The 27,145-nt window shown below is 45.8% G+C and overlaps 7 protein-coding genes, 2 non-coding genes and 1 pseudogene across 10 annotated transcripts; 3 read left to right on the top strand and 7 right to left on the bottom strand.

Annotated features, from left to right (window-relative positions):
- Positions 1–453: 453 nt before the first annotated feature.
- On the top strand, positions 454–527 carry BT62DRAFT_t178. Its single transcript has one exon. It is a non-coding gene; the product is annotated as a tRNA-Val (tRNA).
- A 1,648-nt stretch (positions 528–2,175) lies between these two features.
- On the bottom strand, positions 2,176–3,249 carry BT62DRAFT_911028 (terpenoid synthase; the record flags this gene model as incomplete). The annotated part of the gene is made up of 2 exons (XM_043183821.1): positions 2,176–2,751; positions 2,851–3,249. The coding sequence occupies 2 exons, from the start codon at positions 3,247–3,249 to the stop codon at positions 2,176–2,178; spliced, it is 975 nt and encodes a 324-aa protein (XP_043033745.1).
- Positions 3,250–5,641: 2,392 nt separating this feature from the next.
- BT62DRAFT_957177 (terpenoid synthase) lies at positions 5,642–7,183 on the top strand. Its single transcript, XM_043188402.1, has 5 exons — positions 5,642–6,040; positions 6,105–6,121; positions 6,175–6,495; positions 6,546–6,713; positions 6,764–7,183. Exons 1-5 carry the CDS (start codon positions 6,004–6,006, stop codon positions 7,169–7,171), a joined length of 951 nt encoding a protein of 316 aa, XP_043033746.1. The 5' UTR covers positions 5,642–6,003; the 3' UTR covers positions 7,172–7,183.
- Positions 7,184–9,108: 1,925 nt separating this feature from the next.
- On the bottom strand, positions 9,109–9,738 carry BT62DRAFT_1012899 (uncharacterized protein; the record flags this gene model as incomplete). The annotated part of the gene is made up of 3 exons (XM_043177986.1): positions 9,109–9,261; positions 9,313–9,335; positions 9,606–9,738. The coding sequence occupies 3 exons, from the start codon at positions 9,736–9,738 to the stop codon at positions 9,109–9,111; spliced, it is 309 nt and encodes a 102-aa protein (XP_043033747.1).
- A 226-nt stretch (positions 9,739–9,964) lies between these two features.
- On the bottom strand, positions 9,965–11,201 carry BT62DRAFT_1012900 (uncharacterized protein; the record flags this gene model as incomplete). The annotated part of the gene is made up of 5 exons (XM_043177987.1): positions 9,965–10,150; positions 10,203–10,596; positions 10,689–10,796; positions 10,848–10,915; positions 10,986–11,201. The coding sequence occupies 5 exons, from the start codon at positions 11,199–11,201 to the stop codon at positions 9,965–9,967; spliced, it is 972 nt and encodes a 323-aa protein (XP_043033748.1).
- A 1,364-nt stretch (positions 11,202–12,565) lies between these two features.
- On the bottom strand, positions 12,566–13,536 carry BT62DRAFT_1012902 (uncharacterized protein; the record flags this gene model as incomplete). Its single annotated transcript, XM_043177988.1, has 5 exons — positions 12,566–12,662; positions 12,716–12,832; positions 12,976–13,223; positions 13,277–13,377; positions 13,425–13,536. 5 exons carry the CDS (start codon positions 13,534–13,536, stop codon positions 12,566–12,568), a joined length of 675 nt encoding a protein of 224 aa, XP_043033749.1.
- A 1,716-nt stretch (positions 13,537–15,252) lies between these two features.
- Positions 15,253–16,385, bottom strand: BT62DRAFT_1050971 (annotated as a pseudogene; the record flags this gene model as incomplete). Its single annotated transcript has 3 exons — positions 15,253–15,386; positions 15,444–15,562; positions 15,622–16,385. Coding segments are annotated over 2 exons (773 nt in total), but the record flags the coding sequence as incomplete, so codon positions are not given.
- Positions 16,386–20,285: 3,900 nt separating this feature from the next.
- On the bottom strand, positions 20,286–21,578 carry BT62DRAFT_938210 (terpenoid synthase). The gene is made up of 5 exons (XM_043187485.1): positions 21,454–21,578; positions 21,388–21,404; positions 21,017–21,337; positions 20,794–20,961; positions 20,286–20,739 (listed from the first exon to the last, which is right to left on the bottom strand). Exons 1-5 carry the CDS (start codon positions 21,509–21,511, stop codon positions 20,332–20,334), a joined length of 972 nt encoding a protein of 323 aa, XP_043033750.1. The 5' UTR covers positions 21,512–21,578; the 3' UTR covers positions 20,286–20,331.
- Positions 21,579–23,929: 2,351 nt separating this feature from the next.
- On the top strand, positions 23,930–25,900 carry BT62DRAFT_924155 (uncharacterized protein; the record flags this gene model as incomplete). The annotated part of the gene is made up of 8 exons (XM_043184580.1): positions 23,930–23,968; positions 24,144–24,212; positions 24,805–24,891; positions 24,922–25,167; positions 25,229–25,342; positions 25,468–25,500; positions 25,699–25,760; positions 25,828–25,900. 8 exons carry the CDS (start codon positions 23,930–23,932, stop codon positions 25,898–25,900), a joined length of 723 nt encoding a protein of 240 aa, XP_043033751.1.
- Positions 25,488–25,561, bottom strand: BT62DRAFT_t182. The gene has a single exon. It is a non-coding gene; the product is annotated as a tRNA-Val (tRNA).
- Positions 25,901–27,145: the final 1,245 nt, after the last annotated feature.

Below are 27,145 nucleotides of genomic sequence, written 5' to 3' on the forward strand. Positions count from 1 at the left end.
TTATTGTTTTTAGTTGTCTTACTTTTACTACTATTATTACTTGTTTTATATACTTTATGCCACTCTTGGAATGACTAGTATATAAGTAGCTATAATACATAGATTTGGACTATCTCTCTCTTCCTTGTAATCCCACTCCCTGTTCTACAGCCAATGGTGACTGACTACCTACAGATAGAAGCCTGCAGAAACTGCTGGAAGTCTCTAGTTGTTTGTAGTATTTTCTTCTCTCTTCTACTCTTTTCTATATCATACTTAATATACTTATTATAATTCACAACCTTCTGAAGCCTTCAGCAACTTCTAGTAATGGCCTTTCATCTTACTATCTTGAACACCCTAACACTTTGTATGATCTCAAGCACCAGAAATCTAAGCTTCACTAGATCCATCAAGCTTCTTGACTTTAATCGAATTAAATATTTAATTCATAAACTGGTTTCTGATATTATGGGGCCCATGGCATAGCTGGTTATCGCATCTGTCTAACACACAGAAGGTCCTCAGTTAGAACCTGGGTCAACTCACTAGTTTTTTTTGTTGGAGGGAATACTAGATTATACAGCTTGTGGAGGCTATAATTTGGGGGCCCAGCATGGGATCTGGGTCATTGACGGCAGTGGACCTGGGTCTATCACTTTTATTCTAATCTTCGTTCTTGAGAGTCGAGTGACGAGTCATTGTATGGATAGTTTTACTTGCAGGTATGTAAAGCCATGATACATAATCACTGAGTGCTCCAATTTCATATACTAGATTTCTATAGGTCTATGATACAGTGTGAGAGATTTGAGTATAATGGTGCCTGGTTGGATTCCAGGCTTTACAATGGTTCCAGTTGGCTCTTAGGCATATTTATCAAACTTTTTGCAGGGAGAATCTGCATAGGCGATCTGATCTTCAACCAAGATATGACAGATCTCTCCCAATAATGTTTATGTCCAATTTTTTCTTGAGATTGATCGGTGATCCCTATACTTATTCGATCATAAACCACACATGAGATCACTACCAAATGGCTGGGTCATTGCCTTTAGAATCTATACATTGGCAGTTGTCAATCTCAAGTAAGAGTCAATGAATGAGGCAGAAGACATACAGGATTCAGGACTACCATGCCTTATTCCTCTGATGGCTAAGAACCTCTCCTTCGTTATGTAGCAGGTTGGCCAGGACGCTAATTGAAAGGTAAAGAGGAAGATAGCATCGTTGCTCATCAAAAGAGTAAAGTTGAAGAAACGGCACTCATAGAATAGGACTGAAGTTGGAGATTCGTTGCCATGTTCAGATCTGGATGCTGGAGTTGACTGCAATGACACTGGATTGTATATAACACCACGAACCTCTGATATCATGAAAACGGTCTCTTTCCAGATGCTCGGTAGCTGAGCAAGAGTAGACAGTTGTCTCAACAATGGTCAAGAGCTAGACGTCGTTCACATCAGAACCTATCTTCTAGTATTCTCTTTCTTCCAGGTAATCATTTCGTATTCACAATATTTTCTCAGGAACACAATATGGGACTGCAAGCTTATACTAGTATCATACGGAATGCACTAAGTCTCCTCAATGAATTGGCCTAGAATCATATTCTGGATAAATAATTTGGACACTGTCACTGCAGACAGAGCTTGTTAATCGCTGGTATCATCTGCTGCCCGGAGATGATCATAGTAGGAGGATGCCACGATTTCGACGGCCAGAGGCGATGTGAAATTGATATTCCCGGTATGTTTGAGATGGTGTTGATGAGGATGCGCCATGGCAACGCGTGAATAAAATTTAAATGTCTAACAAATACATTACTACCCTGTGGTACCAAAGCAGACTGTGAGGTCCGATCCCATCACGTAGATCCCTGCCCCTGTCCACCTGTGGATTTCCATTAGATGCCTTCCACACAAGCCCTACATATTCTGTTTCCTGAGGAAGTGGATTTCCGACACACTGAGAATATATAGCCATTTTGATCATTTGCGTCACACTGGTAGACTCTGAGAGAAACGACTCCATCACCATTTATGGGCCTTCGAACGGGAGCCACCCATCGACTGTGATCATCAGAGCTTGCTCAGTCTCATCGCACTAAACTTAAGATTCGATACTTTACACAATCAGATCAAGGCTACAAGATGATATCGTACATAAAGTAAAAACTGGAACGAAAAGAAAAGGCTACAAATTCAGTTCAAAAAGTCTATATCTCTTCGCGCCCAGATGGAACGCCAAATACCCTTTCAGGAACTCTTCGTATTTACTACGCACTTCCTCGTGCGGTGACAAGATACCCAAAACTCTCTCATGTGATTGGAGACACCTTTTCACCACGGAAAGAAGAGCCTGGCTCTTTGGTTCGCCGTTGGCTTCCGCCAAAATCGATATGAGGTTGTGCTCCTCATCCTCACATTCCTCTTTGTAGAACGAAGTGATGTCGTTTGTGAAATTGATGACTTCGCGTAGGAAAGGGAGAGCTTGGACATACAGGTTATACGGCAGCTCGGCGGGGAACATGAACACGGCGTAGGCTTCGGCGATCCCGCTTAGCTCGCGAAGAAATATGGCGTATTTGTCGACTTTGTGTGTCTGTCTCGGTCGATGAGTAAGTGTGCCATTTGTCAGAGAGATAAGGGTACTCACCGGTTCAGATTTACTTCGTATCTCGAGGATCAAAGAAGTGATGAATCTGAGTGCCGCTTGGACGATAAAGTCAGCAGCGACTTCGCCAAAGAGATAAGAGGTTCCTGCTAGGATCTTCAAAGTCGTCTAGCATTTTGGTCGGCTGTTTCTCCGAGGAAGCAAAGTGCTGTGCAGAAGAAATTAATGGAGTTTGGTGATGGAGACAATATTTACCTTTGTAAAAGCAGGAACACCGATCAGGGCGTCGGGGTCATCAGGATACACGTCGTCGAAGTATGTCGCGAATGCGGTGAAGAAGACAATATATACTTTGATGTTGTCATCGACGAGGTGGTGGTACGCAGAAGCGGTGATGTTGAGCCCAACCGTTAGGTAGGGCCTGAGCACGTCGACGGCATATCCTCGACGGACGGCCTCTTTGTAACAAAGATCCTCGAGTGCAGCATCCTCGACGGACGGCAAGTTGGTGGTGTCAAAGTGGTGCAGAAAAGATCGTATTATATCTTCAGTGGTCTGCTTCGGTAGGGGGTTTGGAAACCCAAGTAATCGTCCTGAGGAGAACACGAAAAGGAATGTATTAGTGCGGAGAAGACTGTGGTATGAAGACAGCATACCGACTGGTGTCAACAGAACAGAAGCCCAAGATTGGATTCCTCGACGTTGGACAGTGAGATTCTCGCGCAAAACAGTCATTGTAACTATGTCGGATATGACTTGCTTAGCTTCGACGTAGGGTTCCAATACGATAGGAAGCTCTTCTGAAGCGTCATAATTTAATATATACCCCCAAAGGTTTCCTTAAAGGACATCATTCAGTCGAAACAAGAGTTTCCACGCATGTTTCGTCGTCAATTAATGTGAGCGGAATCGCCAACTCACCGGAGGTCAATATTTGCATGAACAGGGAGAATGATGATTAGAATTTCCGGCATTCTTAAAATAACCCGATTTCCATTGATAGCTGTTCGCCAACAGCGTGAGATTCGACGTGACGTTGTTGTCCAGAGTGAATGCATCCGCATCCTGGTTCCACGTTTATTTCAAAGTCACCTTCCACCACTTTGCCATTAGAATTTGGATGCTTTTAGCATAGTAGAGAGGTACCCGACGCCTGAATCTGGGAGCAATACTAAGTTCGGTTAGCTTATGGTATATGACGAGGAGTTGGTCCAAAGGAAGTAATTAGCTATAACAGAATTGGTTTGGTCTGCGTTCATCGCTATTTCGACTTTGCTGTTCCAAACTGAACTACCGATTCGACCCGCCATACCGGGCCGCCATACGGCTGGTGAAAGGGTCGGGATGCATGAGGAAAAACATCTTTTAAGGTCTTCCCCCTGTGGCTAACCTGAAAAAACCCAATTAGATCGAAAAACGGGCTACCAATGAGACGCGTACCTTATGTTTGACGACCAAGCCTCCAGTAGGCAACATGCTCCATTTTTCAGCGAGCTTCTCGCCATTGAACGCCGGAGACTTATGGAGAAGAACCCATTTTCAGAAGAGCAGAGTGAGGATCATCCGACACGTTGATGTTCACGCCGATGATGCAGTCCATCGCCCCTCACTTCAGAGGCTAGCATTTTTTAATAGCCTAGAATGGGAAGGGATTTCACGACCGAGAAAGGCTTCGCTAAATGAAGAATCACTTCCAATACGGAGCTATCGGAAACATCATCTAAAGGGTAAATTCTGGTATCCCTTCGTCAGTAGAAATCCTGATGAGTCATGTCCGTGGAGACAGTTCGAGTCTGGACCAGCGATTTTTGGCATCATCCCCACTCACTTCGCAGCAGGAGTGGAGTTCAATGAGAGACCATAACTGCAGTATGAACGGACACATGAAGCCAACGCTAGGATACACATGCAAAGATCCAAAGTGACTGATCTGGCTCCACAGCTATGCTAGGCCTCATCAAAAACGTAGTGAATGACCTGCCTACTTTCCTAGTACATCGCGCAGCATATCATCCGGTAACCTGCGGACGGGGCAGAACCTGACCTTGGCGTCAGCTGTATTGGACTCGAGCAGCTTTTTTTCGGAGTTCAGTAACTGCCGTGTAGCGAAAATTTTCCAATTGCACGCGTTAGCCAAGTCGGTACCTTTGGTGACGGTCGTAATCAAAGACAGTTTTTTCGAATTCCAAGTGTCTTATTCAAGGGGCAGAGGTCTTGCTTGAATTTGACTTGAATTTCAAGGCGCTTACGTGAATAAGGTCACGTGTCAATGCGTTGGTCCGGCCAGTGCGGAGTCATCGATCTCAATCTTCCAGTATTTCTGCAATGAAAGAGGCCCTTCAAATCGAATTTATGGGCGATGCTCCTTTCCAGTCGGGAACAAAGGATTTTCTCATGGGTGTGTTCGTCTACGAGCCAACTTTTCGGAGTCCGACTTCTACATGTTTTTGCAAAAAAACCACAATGGCACGCCGTTCAGCACCAAGTCTTCCCAAGGTCTAAAGTTAACTGTATAGCTCGCGATATGTCCGGCTGTTGTCAATACATTTTGTACGGCTTACAAAGTATAAGATGCGCAGGCTTCGGTGTTATAGAGGAAGTTCCGTTCATATCGAGTCGGAGAGCATGTTAGTAAATTCTTAGCTTTCGTTTCTTTGAACTTTTTTTCGGACCCGTCCATCTCAACTTAGGATCAATACTATCCTCAGCTTACTCCTGCGGAGGTACGTCGGAGATTTCATGGCTCAACAGGTTATTTACAGTGTCCTAATATAAAAGACAGCGCACGGAACCAATCCCTGATATTGCCCCTAGGAAAGTGATGAGAAAACACTTGTGCCTTAAACTGTTCGATAAGCCGACGGATATGCTATCGGTTTATGATGAAAGCATTCTCTGTTCAGGATCAAAGACGTGACGAACGAAGGCGGAAGTTGAAGGCGCTCTGTGAGTATATGTCATCATAAATATCGAAAATGTGTTGATTGAATAGTATCGGGACTATTGCTTTCATAACGTTACAGTTACTAAATGGAAGCCGGAAACATTTGACAATCCCGGAAAGCAAGGCTTTCCTCATTTCGCGCGACCTGATCCACTAACATGAATGACATTTATCGGATCAAGGACGTACAGTGTCATCTATCTGGCTATTTGATGATTCCTTGATCTTTGGTAAACAAACGAGTCGGCGAACAAACGATTCCGGCATTGAGTATCGAAAAGTGTTGTCCCTGGTCTTCGACACAATGACGAGGTTGACGGATATATACTAAGCAGTGAAACCGGTGTATCTTACGCTTAGCGAGATTGGGCATCCCCAGTCTCCCGCCTCAGCAGGTCTATTTGACAAAGACTACAGTGACTCTCTCGAGTATTACGACGAAACACCTTTTGCAACGTCGAATAATGCAATACCAGACGTCTGCTTGTTCTCATCTTCCTGGTGAGCCTTTCAACTTGTAACATGACAGGTCTTTTCTTACTCGCTAGTTGTTTTCGTTCCTTAGGTCTTGTACCCAACCCTGTGCGCTGATCAAGTTTGAAGCTACAGGGAAGCATATACTAAATTCTTCACAGAAACCAAACCCACCTTCAGAAGACATCTGTGATATTATACGATCTTTCCTGCACAAATTTGACACCACGGATTTGCCACCTGTCGAGGATGTTGTACTCGAGGATCTTTGTATCAAAGAGGCCGAATGTCGAGGGTATGACCTTGGTGTCCTCCGGCCTTCCCTAACGGTTGGGCTCAACATTGCTGCTTCAGCATACCGCCACCTCACCGATAACAACGTCAAAATATACATCGCCTTCTACACCATGATTTTAACATACTTGGACGACACTTATCCTGATGACCCTGACGTCCTCATTGGAGTCCCTAATTTTACCAAGGTAACTAACGCTGAGCATAGTTATGAGTTTTGCTAATTACTCCAGCGTAGTACTTCATGTCTACGGAAAAGCAGCCATCCAAGACGTTGAACGATCTTGCAATTCTTCTCACCGAAACCCCTCAGTTCTTTGGCCCAATCGCCGCTGACTTCATCATTCATTCAACCCTTCGGTTCATTACTGGGTTAATTTTAGAGACGCGGAGCAAATACGAACCGGTGAGTTTTATTTTTCTGTTGTAGTCCAGTCTGCTCATCGAAGATGGCAGAGGCACAAAAATGACAAATATGCCATGTTTCTTCGCGAGATCAGCGGAGACTCTGATGCCTACGCCATGTTCATTTTCCCCGCAGACCTGCCGTATCATGTATACATCCAGACTCTTCCTCTCCTCCGAGATGTCGTCAGCTTCATGAATGACATCCCCTCGTTCTATAAGGAGGAGTGTGAGGGTGAAAATCACAACCTCATATCGCTGTTGGCTGAAGCTCGCGGCGATCCAAAGAGTAAGGCTCTTCGCTATGTGGTTGAGAAGTGCATGGAGGCACACGAGACGACGTTGCTTATCTTGTCACCACACAAAAAAGCGCACGAGATATACAAGGAATTTGTGAAAGGTTACTTAGCGTTTCATCTTGGCGCAATGAGGTATAGACTCGGGGAGCTGAATCTGTAACCTGTCGTTCCTAAAATCTTGTGTTAACTGTGACTGCGAGTAAATCAATAAATGTTGAGGGATTCAGTCGATGCTTGGTTTGATTATCTCGGGAAAGTTCTCCAATGGCGCGATCACAGATCACCTAGTAATATTTCTCCTTTCATTTTTTGTTGCTGAACCTCAACCATTCACCACCGTTCCGAGTAAATACTGAGAACGTTGTCTATCGACAATAAACCAGTGAAAACAAGTTCTGGGCCGAAGTCGTATATGCTTTTCATATTATCATGCCAACCCCTTTACGGTGCTTATATTTATCTTATCGATCAGAGCAGCGACCCCTGAAACGTCAACACAGGTGATGCCTGTGACATCTCAAAGACCGCAGTACTATATGCTATTGAATTTACGGCCCAGTTCAACTCATTTTTCTACGGAGAATCGGATGGGTTCAATTTTACGGAAGACAGAAGATAGGGCAGTAGCTTTCCATGATAACGACAAAGTTATTTCTCAAGACTGTAAACGATCTGTGAGTACTTGGTCTTTAGCTTCAATGTTCATGGTATGCTTTCAATATATCTTACCGTCCACGACTCAAAAATAACTCACTGCTTAGTTGACTCAGGGACTGCCACTACTGTATTTGAATTATTCATCACCCATTGTATACCATTCTAATGAGAATTTACGGTAAACTTTTCCCCCCAGCCCGGCCCAGTACTCACGGTTTCAAGTCAGGGATCACCCCCTGCTTGTTAACTGAAAAGCACGCTTTCCAGGCCCTCTATGTCCATTCAGAACATCTATCGCCCCCTCATAACTAACATACAAACGCTGGGTTCATGTTTGAATGCGCGTCTGGTTTAACGGCATTTCTATGACGTCGAGCTTCCGACAAATGCTTCTCCTTAAGGACGATACTGCCATCGCAGAGTGGCTTGATATTTACTCAGGATTTCCGTTGGCCAGCTTTCCGGTTTGAGTTTCATCCCATACAGCTGTTTAGTTGAGGGTCTGGAAGTTGTGAGGCCGCCTAGGACAAGATAAGTGCATAGATGACACTTCATGTCCGAATCGGATCAAGACGACTCACTAGACTCCCGCAGTGTGGGAAAAAACATAGCTTTCTGTTATGTCCGACTAACGTTCAGTTCATTCTGTCACAGGGCCTCGCGCCCATAGCCATCAAGCTTTAGTCTTCCCCACTAAAAGTTTAAGGTACGGTGGTCTCATAATAGAGACCATTCGACAACCTGGCCTAGACTCGCGAGCGTTTACAGTGGCATAATGAAATGAAACAGAAGGTCATCGTGGTCTTGAACAACACCGAATAGTAATAGCACAGCCTTCAGGAACGGGCGATCTTTGCTTACTGGGTCCATGCCGTGTAAACCGGAGGGATGTAGCAGTGCCACATCTTGTATACTTGCGTCTGGTGTGCCCAAATTGTACTGTGTCGTTAATTATGATGATGGTAATCCATGGTATTGGCTTATTGAAATCCTTGGTATAGCGAGCACTTGAGCACAAGTAGAATGAATGAAGATTATATTCAATGTACCAGAATACAGTGGTATTTAAATAAAAATGCGTAGTCCATAACATAGCTAAGTATCATAGAAACATAAGTATGGAGGGAATAATTACTATGGAAGCAAATGGAGCTGTACTCAAGAGTACGAGTGAGTACGACACCTGTTGAACCTAGTTACCATATCCAGATGCCAATCCATCAATCCGTCAAGTTGGCTCCGCGTCGACTTTCAGCTTGTATTCCAACATGGCCTCAGCCGCCTCATAGTCAATCCCCACAGTTCTTGTATACTTTCTGTAATTTCTAATACTTTCCACATACAAGTACAATCATTAATGGAAGGGATAAGTTAAATCATAGAGCCAAGAAGAGAGAGTTGAACAAAGGAGTGCTATCCGAGTGTAAGTCGATGTCGGATTCAGATGAAAGAATGGAATGTTGCGATTAAACCGACGAAAGTAGCAACGCCAGACACCAGTAGATGATCAATTGTGATTCTGCGCGCGCCGTTCTGTGCTGCCCCGGTACAGAGAGTACCTTTGCTATCCAGATATCGCGCGGGTAAGATGACCTACCCACGTTTTGTGAGGTGATTTTGTGGTAGAACATCCGAAGAACTTACTTGAGGCAGGCCGTACCTCCACTCTACGGTCACGGCATGGACGTTGTATGGCTCTTATGGCTTTCCAATCAAAGTAGCAAACGAGTACCGCCAAAGTATATCTTTGCGAGATGATCTGGGCTTGGTCATGTTTGTTTTCCTAAGCGAGCTTTGGTGTATAGTGTGCTTCTGTTGGTTGTATAATTTCGTTAAGCACGGGAATGAAAAGAAGATCTTATACGCGTCCAATACTAATGTTTCACTTATAGCTGGAGCTCATGAGGAAATGAACACAATGATTCTTAGTCACTTACCAGTGGAGTGGAGCTCCGTATCTTGTCGCATGTGAAGGAGGACGTAAAATGTACCAGGAATTCGCCGAAGGATATTAGGTATTTCGTTTGGGGACGCACGTTGAGAATCGAAGACGGCAGCTGAAAATGTCATACGTATAGAGTCTATATGTGAGCAGTGATACTTGGGTTGTACAAAAGGTTACGGCGATTTTTGTTCTACGTTGATATACTGTTGGAAGAATGGTTTGATATGGATGAATATAAGCAAGTAAAGGGAAAAGAACAGTAATTAGAAGTGTGGAGATGAATATATGACCGAGGTAGGAGCTAGAAGAGGAAAGTCCACCAGACAGCGATTCAATAGACAGTGAAAGAATCTAAGTGGACACGTCGGAGTTGGTACCGCTGCCTATCTTGGAAGAAGTGTTCCGCTTGCGTGCACGGTGGCCTGTAGGATTGGTGACATTGACTACCCAAAAACCTCCTCTCGTGACAGGGTCATTCGGGAGAGGCTTAAGAAGGAGGAAAAGATCAGATGCACTCAAGGCATTTTTGAGGGTATCCTGAAAAGCTGCATAAATGTATATACCAGAAGATCATTATTCGTCGACTTACCAGGAGGGCGTTGTCAGTGCGGAAGTACTCAAAACGGGCCGTGAGCGCACTTCGGATTTGTGCCTGTGTGGCCTTTCCGTCAAGACTGCTGTATATAGCGACAGCTGCAAGGTCCTTTGTTTCATATGATGGTCTAGTATGTCTGACGGACTCATCTACGAGAGAACTAAGGTGGATTAGTGCACCGGGCGGAATTTGTAGTTTTTCTCGGATGAACGGAGCTGGGTCAGGAAGGTTGTATAACTGAGGGTAGGATGGAGGAGGCAATATAGGGAGACCATAGGGCGCCATAATTCTTCGTGGTGGCAACGGAGGGGCCAAGGACGGCGTAGCATTGGCCGTGCCGCCTGGGTAGGCTGCGGGGGGGGTACGCACCATACCCTTGACTCTGGCTCTTTGAAATCATGTTAGCTAAAAAGATCAACGCCTTGATCAGGACGAGAGTCGCTCACAGCGGGAAGAGGCACATTTTGTGCATTGGCATACGATTTATTCCTGTAATATGGATGGTGGGCAACGACGGTATTGCCGGCATTTTGATGAACAGGGTCATTGTATTTGTTCTGAGGAGCGGGATGATCGGGATACATGATCCTGCAATGTAACCGTGAATCAGTCGCCTCGACGGAGGTTACTGACACGTACAGTAACGTCTGTGCAAGCGCGAAAGGAGGCGAAAAGAAGCAGAGAAGAGAGTAGAAGACGAGGAGATGCTGGAGCAGTGTTGTAAGGCCACTGTTGGGTACATTTCAGCCCCACGTTGAGGCTTTTATAGCAGTGTACCCCAGGAATTGTAGGCGTGCCATACATAGCTATGTTCACGAATTGGTTTCTATCCGATATCCGACGATTGGCTCCGGACACGGACTGAACAAAAACATACCCTATGAAGAAGTTGATGAGAAGGACACGAGGCAAAAAATTCCATATATGGGAGTCAATATTAGCGTCGGTTGGGGTGTGTGTATGCAGCCGAGGAGCCGGGGACAAGATAGGCATATTCTGACTTTCCTAAGAAGGGATTTTCATTTGAGATCAACTCGATAGCTGGTCCGGTAAGGCCAGAGTGTTGTACAACTCACACAGTACCCTCGGAGGTAAGAAATGTATGCTTAAAGCAGATACAGCCTCTATTTTATCCATATGACATAGCAGGAGATACTCGAGCCAAAGCCCACCTCAGGGTTGGGCTGATCTTGGGTAGTTTGCTGGGCTTTAAGCCTGACCCAGACATCACCAGCAAAGGTGCGACACGTCAAAAGACGTCAATCTCTGCATAACAGGGGCAACGGTCATAAAGTATCCAAGAATCGCATCGTGTATCTTTTCATCCAACGAGAATCCTGAGCTTGAGGAGCGAGGATTCCTCGTCCTGACTGTGAGCCGGCCGCTTTGAATGCAATTCCTGGGGAAAATGCCTTCAAATTGAAATGAAGAAGAAATTTACTATGATCCATCTTAAGTAGCTTTCTGAGTCTATTGTTTCGTCAAATGTTACGGAAGAAGAAGAAAAGGGCAAGAGATACACCAGCCGGCGACGCTCAAGTTCCTTCCCTTGCCAGAGCGTCACACCGACTCGGACGACAGACACTGACTAGTAATGCGATAAACGACGAATTGAAAAATTTTCTAGTGTGACTGTGTTTTCTGTCACGCAATTGAAGAGCGATACGTCTCGAATCATTTCTTGCGTTGGTCGTTATGTCAAGCGAATACCACGTCTCTGGCTTGAGAACCCAGTTGAAAGGTGGCACCAAACACGTGCAAATAACGCGTCTGTGGCGCGAAAACAGCACGTCGCTGGGTAACCTCCTCGAAGCACGTGAAGCAGTCTTATCGTTATGACTGATTCGAGCTCAAATGTTTATTGGAAGCATTAGAGGAATTCGTCAGGTTAGAACAGGATATTCTTTTTCTAAGAAAGTGACGCGCGTTTGTAGCACCTAATAGATTATGCTGTTAGCTATAACGTAGACCTCACACAGCGTAGCGATAAGCAGAAACGCGGTGTTGTATTCACTGTACCTAATAGATTATGCTGTTAGCTATAACGTAGACTACAGAATACCAATCAGTGACATAAACGAAGTAATATAAGTAGATACTCACCCTCACACAGCGTAGCGATAAGCAGAAACGCGGTGAGGGTGCTCGACAGACCGTATTCAATATATATAGTCCATCCCGACATAAAGGGGTATCGAGCTTTGCCGGCGGGATACGACGGAGCTCCTGCTTGCTAATCCAACACTTTTTCGACGATCTCGGTGCCGACTACACGAAGCTCGTAAAACCCACGTGAAACGGCGGCGGCTTTGTTTCAATAAAAGAATTCTACATCGACTCAGCAAACGATCAAGGATTCACCAGTACAACACTCCGCCATCTATGCGCAAAATATCTCCATTCGCATAATCCGACACGGCCAGATACACACCAATCATGCCCATCTCAGTCTCACTGAAGGAGACATCAGAGCCCACCTAGCCAAAGAAAACACAACGTATACTCACGTCCCTTTCCTCCTCGCGGGCACCCACGCCAGGAGCCCAGGTAATGCCTTCGTCTTGACCGACTCCAAAAAACACTGGTGGGTTTTATTGGGATGCAAATGGCCCCGAGGCAGTCGCCTTCACTCGAATCGGGATATCTCTCACAGCGAAACGGTTTCCAACAGATAGAGTGACGTATTCCTTAGCAGATTTCGTTGCGCGATATGTAAATTTTTATGGAATCAGGGTGAAGTTCAAAGGGGAAAGGAAGCAACACGTACAGACTAGATTCATGGAGGAATGTATGGTCACTCCTACGCTGCTGATGTTGATTACACTTGACGTTCCCTGGGGATTGGCATGCGCCCTTTGACAAGGAGAGATTGGAAGGCCTGAACGACGAAGAATGGTGAGGTGGCATTTGTTTCGAAGATATCAGACCGATTTTGTGCCGTTTTGGGCTCGAGGGGATCCGTTGCTGCCATTTTATTCGTGGTAAACTCAGGGTCGCGGAGGGAGCGGGAGAGTCCTTTGCGAAATGAAAAGCTTAGTATATGCTGATAGAGAAAGAATGGAGCAGACGAACTCGTTGACAAGGATATCGAGCATTCCATCGACTCCTCCGATGTGTTTGGCACCTGCGTTGATACTTTGTTCGTCTGTCACGTCCATGTGGAGGCTGCCTACGCGTCATAGGAAAGGAATACAAAGGGTGAATGCTGTTACTTACCAGACCATGGACCCTTAATACCCATAACAGAAGCAGCGGCTTTCTCTAGTACGTCCAACCTTGGGTCAGTGATGTATACTTTCGCTCCAACCGTAGCAAAAGGTTTGGCCATGGTTAATCCTCTGCTGAGGCGCCAGTAGGGAGTCTCAATCAAGGACACATAGACCGTTGCATTCCCGTCCCACCTCCAGTGATAAGACCGACTCGTCCTAGAGCAACATTGTTATAGCTATGTTATGATCTGCCATGTTCTTGAAACGATGAAATACCTTTCGATATGGTAGCGTTGTCCTGAAAACGTATGAATCAGCCTTATTCAGCAAGGCTGTATGCCGGTTAAGGGGGTAAATATCGATTCCTGACACCTGGTCAGACATCTAGAAACAGGGCTATCGTCAGCCAGAACGAAGAATCGCATCGCATTAATCCTGTTCCACTTACAAAGAAATATCGGAGGCGTTGAGAGGCAGTTCAGTGCATACGGCACACCAGCTCAACTTGCGTTTCTTTCATGTGGACCATAATTGTCTCTACGACCGCCAATAGTATCATTGCCAACCCGCCAGTCAGGCAATCATGGCTAAGACTATTCATATATTACGTTTGTAGTTAAGCATTGAACGCGACTCACCAAAAGTCATTGTGTCAGATTCATCTTCGAGTTCGCGACACGTTACTTTGAGTGCTCTCGCCAGAACAGCTCCAAAGCCTCAGGCAGGGGCATACGGCACCCTCAAAAGACACGCATCGGCCGAAATGTATGGGAATTAGTTTCACGATAAGATTATAGTGTAGTATAACGTGGACATAGGATTCTTGTATAAACAATGTGCGTGGTGCGAAGCCAAAGAAATCTGCGAAATGAGTATGATGAGAATGTGCTATACACTGATGAGATACACATACCGATACTTGAGGTGTACACCTGAGAAAAGAGCCCGAGACAAAGTAGAACCCAGAAAAGGAGGATGGCCGGTAGCTGAACAGGAAATAGTTGAGGCGACCTAGTGAAGATGGAGGCTGGCGATCTGCGAACGATATCCTTCTTCAAGCTGGAAAAATATCTTATACACGTCTGATGCACCATGAACATGGGTCACGTAGAAGAGGCATAGACAGGGCGCACCAGAGTCTTCACCCAATTTTTCGCACACCAGGGCCTTTCCTCTCTCAAGGTTAGCCAACGCTTGTTGGAGAAGCTACATGTCCTGAAGGCAGATATCCTCTTGGTTGCTTTGGCGCTATTGCTTGACGGTGGGCTCTCCAATCTTACGGATGGGCACCTGCTTGTTTGATACGTTCTTCGGATTCGACGCTTGCCATAGCGTCGAGGCTCAGTAGAAAGAAAAGAGGGTAATATTGAAGCTCGAATTGACCCGATATCTTCTATCCAAACCGTGATAAGTATCCGCTGGCAGAGATGCAGCCAAGTGAAACCTACGGCACCCCATTGCTCTATCGTGTCTAGTGATTGTACTCCGATTTTGAAGGTGCCGGCGTCTTTGCTCATGTAGTGGAGCCAAGCGTCGCCCGTCTCATAGAGGTAAGAGTTAAGAAAGTCTACCACAGCTCGAACATCCGCCGTACTGTGTGTAGAAACGAACAAGAGATGATGAGACCAATAAAGGCACGCATATTTCAAAATCCCTTCCTCACTATAGGTGATCGAGGCAGCAGCCCAAGACAATGCGTCGTTCATGAGATTGAGAAGACGGAAAAATATGGAACGGTGATTATGAGAGGGTCGAACTCGAAGACGCGAAACAAAAAATTTTGTGTGTATGCACTTTCGGCTGTTCATGCACTATTCCCCTTCGCATTTGTTTGAACAGCCTGTGTTCGACGGGATAAAGCCTCTGAAAGAAGAGTGGAAGAGATGGACAAAGTCATGACCGTTTGAAGGAATGACCAGGACAGAATGAAAGCGAGAAAGCATTCCTTCAACATGGTTTCGGGCCGTTCCTAATAAAAGACAGATATTAGGCTGTATCATAGGCTGCTGTAAGAGAATGATGGTGCCTAAAACCGTCCGAAGATTGTTGACCTTTGAATCAGGAAGATCTTTGATAGCAGCGGATATGGTCCTTCGATATAGATGGTCTAAGCCATATTCCCCCTCATTATGACTCTCAGAGACACTGGCGATCTGAGTCAATTGTTCCGCCCTGTCTCCTGGAGACTCGATGAATCTGCATACGTTTGTTGCAAATATGAATAATCCAGCAGATTTCTCGACAAGTTGATCTACAAGATGTTCTGGAGGCCAACTGTTTCTCGTCGCCGACTCTCCAGAGATGGGGGGACTCGGAACCGAGGTGAGCAGTTTGGCGTGAAGGTACATCTGTATGTCAGCGTCGACTACATGTCCGTCTATGCGATGCAGGATGATATCTTTCCATCGAGCACTTGGAACCGACTGGAAAGCCTCACGTTCAGGGATTTCGGGGCGGCTTGTTGTCAATATTTTCAAGCCTCGAAAGTCATGCCGGTCATGAGGGAGGGATAGAAAACCCAGAATCAGCTCACGGCTAGCGATCGCATCCGTACGTTCATCCAATGCATCAACAATAAGTAAGAGAGGGTCGGAGCGACGGTTTATGGTCAACAGTGGTTTGATTACCAGCCTTTCCAATTGCTGAGACGGCGTTTCCTTATCAATGCCGTCCCAGTGCCGCACAACAGAAACAAGCTCTTGACGAAATGCAATATCGAGTTCAGAGAGGTGGAAAGCAATAGTAGGAACGACAAGTCCAGCGTCCTTTTGTTGCGAATCATTCCTAGAGCAAAAGAAACTTCCTCCAAGGATGCCCTTGTCTGCGGCCCAATGCGCGACGCTCCTTGCTATGGTACTTTTTCCCGCACCCAGACATTGTTCAGCCAACAAACGCAGCGCGTATCGACATCGTCCCGGATCCAGGTCACAATATCCTCCAAATCCGCAGTTCGGGTACCTTCTAAGCAGTCGCCTGGGGCTCCAACCTGGGAACGGGGAATAATATTGATGATTAACGAAGGTACTGGTGTTTTGTTAGGACATGTCGGCATCAAGGCGCAGCGGACGCATCGTCTGTATGAATGTTCTGACCGGGGTTGGTGAGCTATATCAGGTTTCTCAGAGTGTTAGGCTCACCGAGGTATTGACTTCGACACGAAGTACAGATCCAGTCTGCCATCTGTCAGTGACTTACACGTGCAAGATCGGGGTTTCTACACACCAAACATCTGTCCAACAAAGACCTCAGCTGCCGGAAGATACCAACTATAGCCTGCTTGTCTTCCGACGAATAGAGAAGCCCATCGACAAGAGTGCTGTTTTGAAGGTTCGGCAGATGCTTTGTATTGATGCAAGGCCGCTAGTTGGTAATGAGCTTCCGGAAGAATAAAAGACGTTGAGCAGACGACGAACTTCTGAAATCCTTCAAAATGTTCTCTCGACGCCGGGGGGGATCGCAACTTTCCTGCCTGGAAGGTAAAAGGCGATAGAAGATAGTCAAGCTTTTCAATCATGTTGAGAATTTCTTGAAGATCTTGGTTGCTTTGACCAGTTTCCTAGCATTAGATGTCAGTGCCATCGACAACGAGATCATCAAGGGTAATCGACCTGCCTGAATCATGTCGACGATCGCAACAAGGACCCCCACGGCGTCCTTTAGGCCCGGAACTGGAATACCTTCCAGTCTTCTCGAAAATCTTCAAGGATGCACAAATGCTTGCAGTAGTGTGCGGCGCGGCTGTGGAATCATATCTCCATGCCGCCGCCTATCGATAAAGACAAGAAATGACTGAATTCTCTCTGTTTCGATGGACGTTGTCAATCGCATTAATACGCCCACTGGCAATTAAGATACAGGAACAGAGTGAACAGGTACTGCGACATCAGCAGAGGCCGTTGCACTTTTGGAACGTGGGAATAATATTTGAGGGATCAGATGTTTCAAAAGTGGGCGTCGTTCTCTCTCAGGCATCGATGGCATCGCGCTAGCCCATCACACAGAGAGAGCTGTAAGGCTCAGTGGGGAAGACCAGCGGACGCTTTAGAGAGGGCGATGATGAGCTGGTTTGGGTACAAGTGTCAGACTCGTACCTGAAATCATTCCCCGTCACGAAGTTTGATGAATAGAATAGGGTCATCGAGTAGCGCCCGGCCCGAGCTACCTGAAGATTGCATCTTTCAAACAAAATAGTAACACTGAGTAAATGTGATGATATGACGAGTCCAAGAATGTGACCAAATATGATTGGGGAATGCCTGAAACCAGTGAGCTTGATTGTTCAAGGAACGAGCATTTGATAACACTAAGCCTCATTTGTTCGGAGAATGACGAGGCACAACGAGATAGTCGGCAGGCGCTTCTTGACAAGAAACCGAAATGACTGAAGGGGGTAGACGGAACGCTATGTAGCATAAACATTCCTCATATAGAAGTCCAATCCCTGTACCCAGTTTGTAGCGAGGAACAGGCTGTAAAGGAATACGTTGTGTAAGGCAGGGTGACGAAAGAAGGTTTCATTTGAAAACTCACAATGACATGACAGCGGCTGCTTCATCCGGCATCCTTCCGCGAAGAAAGAAAGACTAAGGAATTTCCATGCGAACAGGATTGTTGATCGTAGCCCAGCGCCAGATACCTAACGCGCCTTTCTGTCAGCATTATCTGGGTTGGCACCTAGGAGCAAATCGCCTTCATCTATTCGCTCTGAGCAAGCCTTCTGCCATGACGGAGCTGTTATACCCGTTGCCTGCCTTCTTATTATTCAAAAGCATATTTACGAGGCGAGGAAAACACAGACCTTTGCACCCCTCGCAAGTCACCGTGGAAGGACAGCACTAAGTTTTGCGTCGTCTGACTTGCGATTGCATTTGGTGCCCAACTTCTCTATCACTGCGTTATGATCAGTTCAGCAACGCGAGTAACACCCAACGACTGTTCCGACCACGCTGTTGCGATGCAAATGGAACTGGCACTGGAATACAGTTGGTTTTCGTTGCCGTGAGAGCAGTAAGTCCCTCCCTGGAGGTGCTGGCAGCCTACATCCCCACCTCAGTCGATTTCATGGACAAGGAAAGGGTGTTGCATAATAATACCGAACATATAAGCACCGAGCCGAATTAAACATTCTCAGAGGTAAACGTGCTTTTTTGGATAGGACCGGAGCCTATCATTTCTGTGTCAAAATAGTATGTACGAGGCCAGCAAGAGAGACGAACCTCGGTACCACAGATTCCCAGTGAAAAAAGTAGCATTATCCATGCTGTACCATCTGTATTTCATGTGTTGCGCACAGAGTCCTTCGCCCGTTTCTAACACCTATGCAATACTGATAGGGAACAACTTGAAGAGGTTGCCATTCGGCCTGAGGCCTCCTGGAACAATAACGAAAAGATCTGAGGAGGCAACGCTGCATCTGAATGTCAAGAATAAATGTAACGCAAGGAGAGTTGAGGTGGTCGTCATGAAAGGGCGTTATTTGTTCGTTTAGCCCAGTCGCTTTCCTTGACTCTGCCACTGACCATCATCTGCCAGCGGCGCTAACTTATCTCGCGGCAGTAGCTCTGTTGGGAAATCTGATCTGATAACTGGCTTCTGAAAAGTACTGATCCAGTCGAGACAGGCGGATGTTGCACCCAAATGAAATGCTAAGCGTCCAATTCCTTGAAAGCGTTGCGCACTTCGACGTACAGCTGTAAGATATACAGGACTGTCTCATACACTCGAATGCATTGAGAGACTCCTTGGCTCACTGCAAGCATGAGCTATTGGCGATATCAGATTACCAGTTTCCCCGTTACGTTCCTTCTTGTAAAATGAGAGAATGTCATTAGAAAAGCTAATGAAATCTCGCATACAAGGAAGAGCTCGGATGTATAGGTCGTACGGTAGTTCGCGGAGGGAAGGTGAATATGCTTCTGCTATTCCTGGATATCAAGATCGTCGAGATAGTGGTACGCAGGAACGGTGGTATGGGGTCCGACCATCAAGGAAGGTCCAAGTACATCCATAGAGTCTCCTCGACGCTCTGCCTCCATGAGACAAAGCGTTTCGACGTCGGGTCGGATACTGGAGGTAGGTTGGAGGTGTGGGAGCGATTTATGAAAGATCGTAGAGTGTGACGAATTTCTTGAGAGGCGACCTTCGGTTTCTGTTCTCATGAGTTGAAACCTAGAAGCATTCCACTGAATGACTGAAACACAGATATGAGCACACACGAAAATATTGATTAATGGAACGAACGGGTCTGTATGGAAGAAACCATACGAGCGGGACTTGAAAGAGTGGACGTCCGCGCAGGAAGAACTCCGAGATGCAACACAGGGCAGCACCGTTAGCCCAAGCACACATATCACTAGTTCTCCTCCGATGTCATTCCATTTACTTCATAACATTGATTCTATTACCTATACATTGGTGTACAGAATATGTAGTTAAATAGGTAGCAAAATTTTGATGACCCTAATGTGTTTGCGAGCGTTCCCTGCTGATATCCGAGTGAACAGCTGGAGAATTACTGTTTATCTCAACAGGCAGGTGTTATTTAAGCCGCTGTTTAGGTCACCGACGCAAGGTCCTATCACAGACGGAATTGCTGGTCCCTACGACGCTTATATCATGTGCACTTGTAGACATTCTCATCATCTTCGAATGATGGTTCGACGATCACCGATCAGTACTCAGTGCTAGTAACATCTCTGCCCAAGCTTCCGCTGTATTCGTGCCTTGATTCTGCCAACTAAAGGTTGGCTCGGTTCATACACTTCAGCTCTGGCATGCTTTAACCTCCTGGAGCTTAAGGCTTGTCGAAATCAAATGCTAGTTATGCTTCTAAATTGAGTACTTGAGATTCAAAGGATACCGTATGTAGCTCTACATTAAATTAATTATAGTTAATAAATTACAGGGGAAACCAATTATAGTCCCAGCTCGCTAAGTCTATACCTCGTCATGCCCAAATGAAGAGCCAGATACCCGTCTGTGAAATCCGTAAAGGCCTCGTACGCTTCTTTGTGAGGCGACAAGATGCGCAAGGCCCTCTCGTAAGATTCAAGGCACTGCGTCACCACGTAGCGAAGAACCTGATTCTTAGGCGCACCACGAGCTTGAGCTAGAAGCGATATGAAATTGTTGGTATCACCGCTGCACTCCTCCTTGTAGAATGAGAGGATGTCGTTCGCGAAGTCGATGAAATCACGCATGGAAGGGAGAGCTTGGATATATAGGTGGAATGGGAGGTTCCCGGGGAAAATGAACATTGCGAAGGCTTCTGCCAGCCCGCATTGTTCGCGAAGGAATATGGCATATTCTTCAACTCGTTGCGTCTGTGAAAATATCAATCAGTGACATGAATGATTTCATCAGTTTAAGGTACCGACCGACTCGTTCTTGCTCTGGACTTCTAAGATTAGCCCAGTAATGAACTTTAGGGCGGAGTGGACGATGAAGTCGGCAGTGACTCTGCCAAAGTATTGAGAGCTTTCAGTCAAAAGGTCTGCCAAGTCGTTCAAAATCTTGCTCGACTGCTTTTCTGACGATGTGAAGCGCTGCATGGTATGATCAGTGTTTGAAACGAAACCAATATGATGATCGCGATGTTACCCTTGTGAAATCAGGAACTCCACCCAAAACGTCGGAATCGTTGGGATAAACGTCGTCGAGGTATATCAGAAACATGCAGAAGAATGCGATGAACACTTTGACGTTGGTATCGTCAATATAGTGGTACGCAGAAACGGTGATGTTCAGTCCAAGTGTTAAATAAGGCCTGAGGACCTCAATGGAGTATCCACGACGCTCGGCCTCTACGAGGCAGCGAGCTTCGAGTGTTGACTCCCATATAGATGGCAAGTCGGTGGTGTCAAAATGTTGCAGGAAAGCACGTATAGTGTCTCCAATGTCTTGGGCAGAGCTCTTCGGTTTCTGTTAAAAATATCAGAAGACGACATCTATCTAAGGATGGATCTACTTACGCGAATCTTTAGACGGCCTGGGCATACATAAATTCCGGCTCCATTAAAGAGAAGAAATAAGCTTACCGGCCAGACTAGAAACGCTGTGGATCGAGGATGGGCGGGTTGCAGTTGATAATGTCATCTCTGGATTGTGAGGATAGAAGTACCTGTGAGATGGGTCCTGAGGATTTAGAAGTGGGGGGTTGAAGTATTCTAGGCAGCCTTATATACCAGTGCGTCGTCGCAATAAATTGAGAGCCGAAGACATGAAATGGATGGTCCATTACGATATGTCAGCGGGGATTTCCGCTCCTGACAATCCTAGCGCCTTCCCGAGATGAGTAATTGCATGGAAAGCGAAACCGATTATACCATGGGCGCGGGAACAACGCGGAATCATGGTTGGATAGAATGCCGGTTTGATAGGTAGGAACGTGCTCTAGTGAAAGCCAATCTCCTTGAATACCGGCCGTACCGGACAGCCTCAGCCGGATAGCCTAAACGTTTTGCCGAAGTGCTGATACCTTCATTATGAGGGCGAAAAGTAGAGACACGCATATGCACGGAGTTCTAGTGCGTTTGAACCATACCTCTACCGGAATAAGGCGAAGTCGGTAGCGTAAGGATACCCATTAGGGACGCTGCTGTATTTCGTATATCAGCACCCTGAAGGATCGGAGCCACGGCGGTAATTTCAAACATCATCTTGTATATTGTGTCATGTACGATACATCTCGCCGTGTTACATATGATTTTCCCTTGCAATATTTCTGCCCGAGACGAAATCTCACCTCGGGTCCAAAGTAGAACGCAATCAAAACAATGTGAATGGTAGCTGTGTATATATTTATGAGTATTGAGGCGCCGAAGCAATGCTCTAGGCATTCATATCAAAATGAACACCAAAGAGAAACCATGGACTACTGGCTCGACTGAGAGTCTGCAGCTATTCCAAGGAAAATTACTGGAACGGTGGTATGTTCTTTACTATTGATAGTAAAAATATAGCCGTCGGGCCGAATGATAGCCGCCGGCGTCTGGGTGCATCAGATTCCCCTGCAATGTTGGCACTGCCCAAGAGGTAGCGCATCGACCGACCGTAGACATGATCCACTGGAAGATCGTTATACAATAAGCCTGTTATAGAGCTAGCGCTTTGAGTTCCATCGACAAGCGCCAGGAGAATTCATCAGTTACCAAATCTGCGAAACGGCTGATTTCTTTGATGAATGCAAACCATGTCCAGCCCAAATGAGGTAAAACCAAAGTCTCGTAGTGTGCCTGCATACTGAATAGGGTGATTCTGATGAAGCGATATCATGATAGAGACCAAAGAAATAGCCAGATGACCTTACCATTCTGGTTTCTGATGTGGAAGAGTCTGAAGGCAGCTACTATTTTCTCCATCACCTCAGTTCCCAGCACTAGCACTTGAGAGAACAATTTAATACTTAATGATAGAGCGTATGAATCCGCATGTCGTCGTTTTCGACAGATGGGTGTCTAGGTTTGCCGTTACGAGGGCGCGCCGACGATCATGGACCAACGTTGGATAGCATTGAACGACGTCTGTAGAGCCGGTGAGCTTGGGTCGCAGATAATTTACAGGCAAATTTAGTCTCTCGCATCGACGAATCGCTGAAATCTGAATCTGGCTAGGCAGAATATGTTCACGGAACTGGTACAGAACCGACGGGTGGAATCTCCTTCCTGGTCGGAAAAAACCGGCGAAGAGCCCATCGTCTACTCTATAAAGCCGTACCTTCGTCGATTGCGTCCGATGGAACGATGCCGTGTGCATGCCGTCTCGACGTGGCGATTTTTTTTTCCCAGCCTTTTCGGAGTTTTCCGCCGACCCGGAGTCTGACTGCCGACATTTTAGTTACTACTTCCATTCATTTACCAAGACAGTGCTTCTTTACATTTCTCCTGTAAAAAGAAAATCTGACCCCCAAACCACCATGATAACATTTCCGACGCAGTCAAACAAATCCTTTGCCGCACTGCCGAAAAGTCCTCCAAATGGCCTTCTGATCTCGTTGCCTTTAGACTGAGATCGGTTTGTGACTGCCGCAGAGCAACCCTATCTTGGATGATCTTGACCAGAAAATATGCGCGACGCATGTATTTTCTGGTATCTGAAAGAGAACGGGCTGCATGTGACGCCAAGGACTGCACGTCCCTGCGCAAGATGCTATGCTCATAATTTTTCTAGATGTAGCAGCAATGCGACTATTAAAGAGCATTACCGTGTGCTACTGTGGTTCGTAGAATCATGCTCGCTGCAGAGGTTGAGTCCGTGCAACCGGAACATCCTCCATGAATACTGTCCTGCACACGCCGGCAATGAAGGGGATCGAGGGATATTGCCCTTCACACGGTGCATCTCTGCTCTCTCATCGAACTTTCCTTTGCCGGGATTATGTATCCCACCTCATTCTACCGTTTCTAATCGCTCCGGTTATCCTATCGCTTCCTTCTCATTGACATATCATCCTTGATCTAAATTCATGACCATCAAATTACTAGCTATCGTATTCATTCATGTCTCAAATCCGACATGTATACATCCGGACTTGTCACTCGGATTTTCCGATGGGTGGGTGAATGCGCTTCGCGTTCTAGATTCTCAAGGACATACCATTCTGACGGAAGGGATGTGATGTCTTGCCTACGTTGCCGGGTCTAGGAGGAGCCAGCGAGTTAACCAGTCAAAAGAAGGTGGTCACTGCGCTTACTAGAAAGAGTTTATCGTGAATCTATCGTATTTGAAGGATGAGCTCACGGCAGAGAAGGAGCACGCTATACTTGGTGAACCAATTGCCAAAGGTCCGACAAATAAGGTGCGAAGCCAATGTTACAGTTTCTGGCTTCTCCTGACGCGTCGTCGAGAGAGAATCCTCACTGAAGAATGTGCTCGAATTACGATATTATGACCCTATGTCTTCCGAACCTCACATCAATACATGCAGGATGTTCATAGACTTCAACAGCATGGACAACGTGACGTGAATACGGAATGAACACAGACGGCTATCCTGATATCCCGGACTAGACACAGACATTGAGCATTGTGGATAGCATATTATACTCCATGACTCCATCCAGCAACGATCTTAGGCAAAATACACCCGGTTTACCTTCAAAGAAGAGTCACCGCTCCAATGCTCCTGCAATGATTCGTACAAGTATCGATTGGCTCTACTTTCTACAAGTCCATAAATAACACGAGCGGGAGAATGCGATGAGGCTCCGAACCGGGTGGAGCGTCAGGCTTGACAAGACGTGGCCAGATTTAACTGTAGTAACGTTTGGGCGTCGCAACAGCATTAGAGCAATGGATCTGTTCCCGAGACGAGTGCCTATTAGTGTGCTGTCCGGGTCGCCGCGTTATAACTTACAACGCGATCTTCGTCCATATCACCCAATTTTCAGGCAAGGGAGCTTCTAAATAACGCGGCATCGACTTTACGTAGATGCCTAGGATCGATGGTTAATGTCATCCTCTCAAGGGTAGGACAAGTAAGATCTAACCTATTGTTTCTTCTATAGTGTGCTAATGTGTATCTTGTCAACGGAAAAGAAGTCATTGTATGCACACCCACTTGTTACTTCAAGCTCGGAGTTTCAGATGGACTGTGGGACGGTATTACTGTACACCTCAGATCATCTCGGTCCATACAGATTGAAACTAAACAGGCTGCAAGGATTCTTGGAATGACCACAAGCTTATTCATCACCTTTACCATCATTGTATCTCTTGAACATAACACCGTGGATGACGCGAGCTTTTCTATGGTAAGATGTCCGAGAATAGGCGCTGAATCTTGTTTACTTCTGAGTCAATCTTCATCAACAGTCATCGAGTAAATGCGATGAGATATGGCTATTACATGGTCAATTGATATTCCTTAAAAACAAAGATGAACTTCAACATGAGCAAATATGTGCGAAAATCCAAACAGCGACCCAGGTACGGCCCCCCCCCTCCCTAAGAGATCACTACAAGACTGTGACTAACAACGCCGACGGTTCCGTTCGCAATGGACCGGAAATGGTGTCAATTTTTTCTGCGCTGACTTTTGGGTCAAAACACAGATGGCAACATGGGTCATAATTGAGTCGACCCAGGTTTGAACTGAGGACCTTCTGTGTGTTAGACAGATGCGATAACCAGCTACGCCATCGACCCATAACAACTTGGAATCCCTAATCTTTATTGTATAGCGTACTGTATCTCGGCTCTGCATGCACACAAATTTTGAATAATTTTCTTGGTAACGCCAAACTTTATTGATAGATGTCACATTCCTCCTTGTAAAATGACAGAATGTCATTACCAAAGTCAATAAAATTGCACAAGCGAGGGAGGGCCCAGATGTACATGGCGTGTACTCAGCAAAACATGTGTCAATGGTGGTGTTATATAAGTTAAATTGATTTTCATTCATGAGCTAGATACATTGGGTACACCATTGAAACCTTCTCCAAGGCCAAAGAAGCATGGTCATATCAGCGCATTGGCCTCTGACTGTGCTGCTTTATTCCTATCCCCTATTAATGCAGTACATGTAAGTCAAAGAAGCCAAACACACAGAGGAACTCAACCCTCTTCAACAACTGGCTCCGACTCCACTGAGGAAGGTGACTGATTAGACACAATAAAATAGCCCATTTAAATCAGAATGGTCATATTCTTTTACTACATGGCCGGAATATGCATTGCCCTGAACTACTATTAATATAAAGCTACCAGAAATGAAGAATATACCTTGCCTTGACATGATGAGCAGATGAGATAAGGTCCAAAGGACCCAGCTGAAAGCGTTTTCTCAGAGATGCTGAACAGGGCATGTCAGTTTGCCATATCAGAAACAGCTGGATAAGAATTCATGATGTTGGTGACTGGAAAAATATGAATATTGAGTTATGATCAGTGTTTACCAGTCCCAGAGGTGTCTAAGATCTGGTGAAACGATACTCGCTGCGTCTACCCCAACTTAATAACAAAACGCAGCCCGAGCGAGGGACATCTAAAAAGTAAAGCATTTGGTGATTACTGGACAGCAGATGGTAAAAGCACTCTCCGTGAGTACATACTCTGACATATAATAGCTTTGAGACGGGTGAGATCCGGTAGTAGCCTGTAACAAATCACAAATTCCGAAGCATGGCAGACAGTGCAAATTGGAGGCGAGATTGCTGTTTGATACCGGGTAATGCCAGCAGCTTGCATCTAAGGAAGGGCCAGAAGTGAGAGCACCGCCGATAATACGAATATGCGATGTTGCATGCTTGACAATATGCAGGCTTCTGCTGATTCACTATTTAACAGTCAGCTCAACAGCAGTTGGTCGATACAAATGCGGAACAGCCAATGAAAGATGGTCGATCAAGACGGATTGTACTAAATATTGATGTGTCACTACTCTAAGCGAGATCCGAGAGACACGAGTAATGTCATTGACTCGTGTGTAAAGGTGAGGCTCTGTTTTTCTAATTCAATCATTTTGGAGATTCTTTGAATGTAAATGATTGTTCCTCAGTGTCCTTTGTAGGATAAAACAATGAAGCATATGTAAGGGCGAGCCGAAGGACTAAGGCTAGTAATCACAAGTCAGGTATTTCGCTGCCGAGTCGAGTCTATAGGAAGCAGACCTTAAAAGATATACAGTATTACTGTTCAGTGAGCCAGAACACTCCATCACATTCTGAGAATTTCAGAGTTGCTAATAATCCGATGAATAATCCAATTTTCCATCGTCGGTGCCTAAGG

Source organism: Guyanagaster necrorhizus, assembly GCF_019112545.1.
Source record: "Guyanagaster necrorhizus MCA 3950 unplaced genomic scaffold BT62scaffold_52, whole genome shotgun sequence".
Lineage (NCBI taxonomy): Eukaryota > Fungi > Basidiomycota > Agaricomycetes > Agaricales > Physalacriaceae > Guyanagaster > Guyanagaster necrorhizus.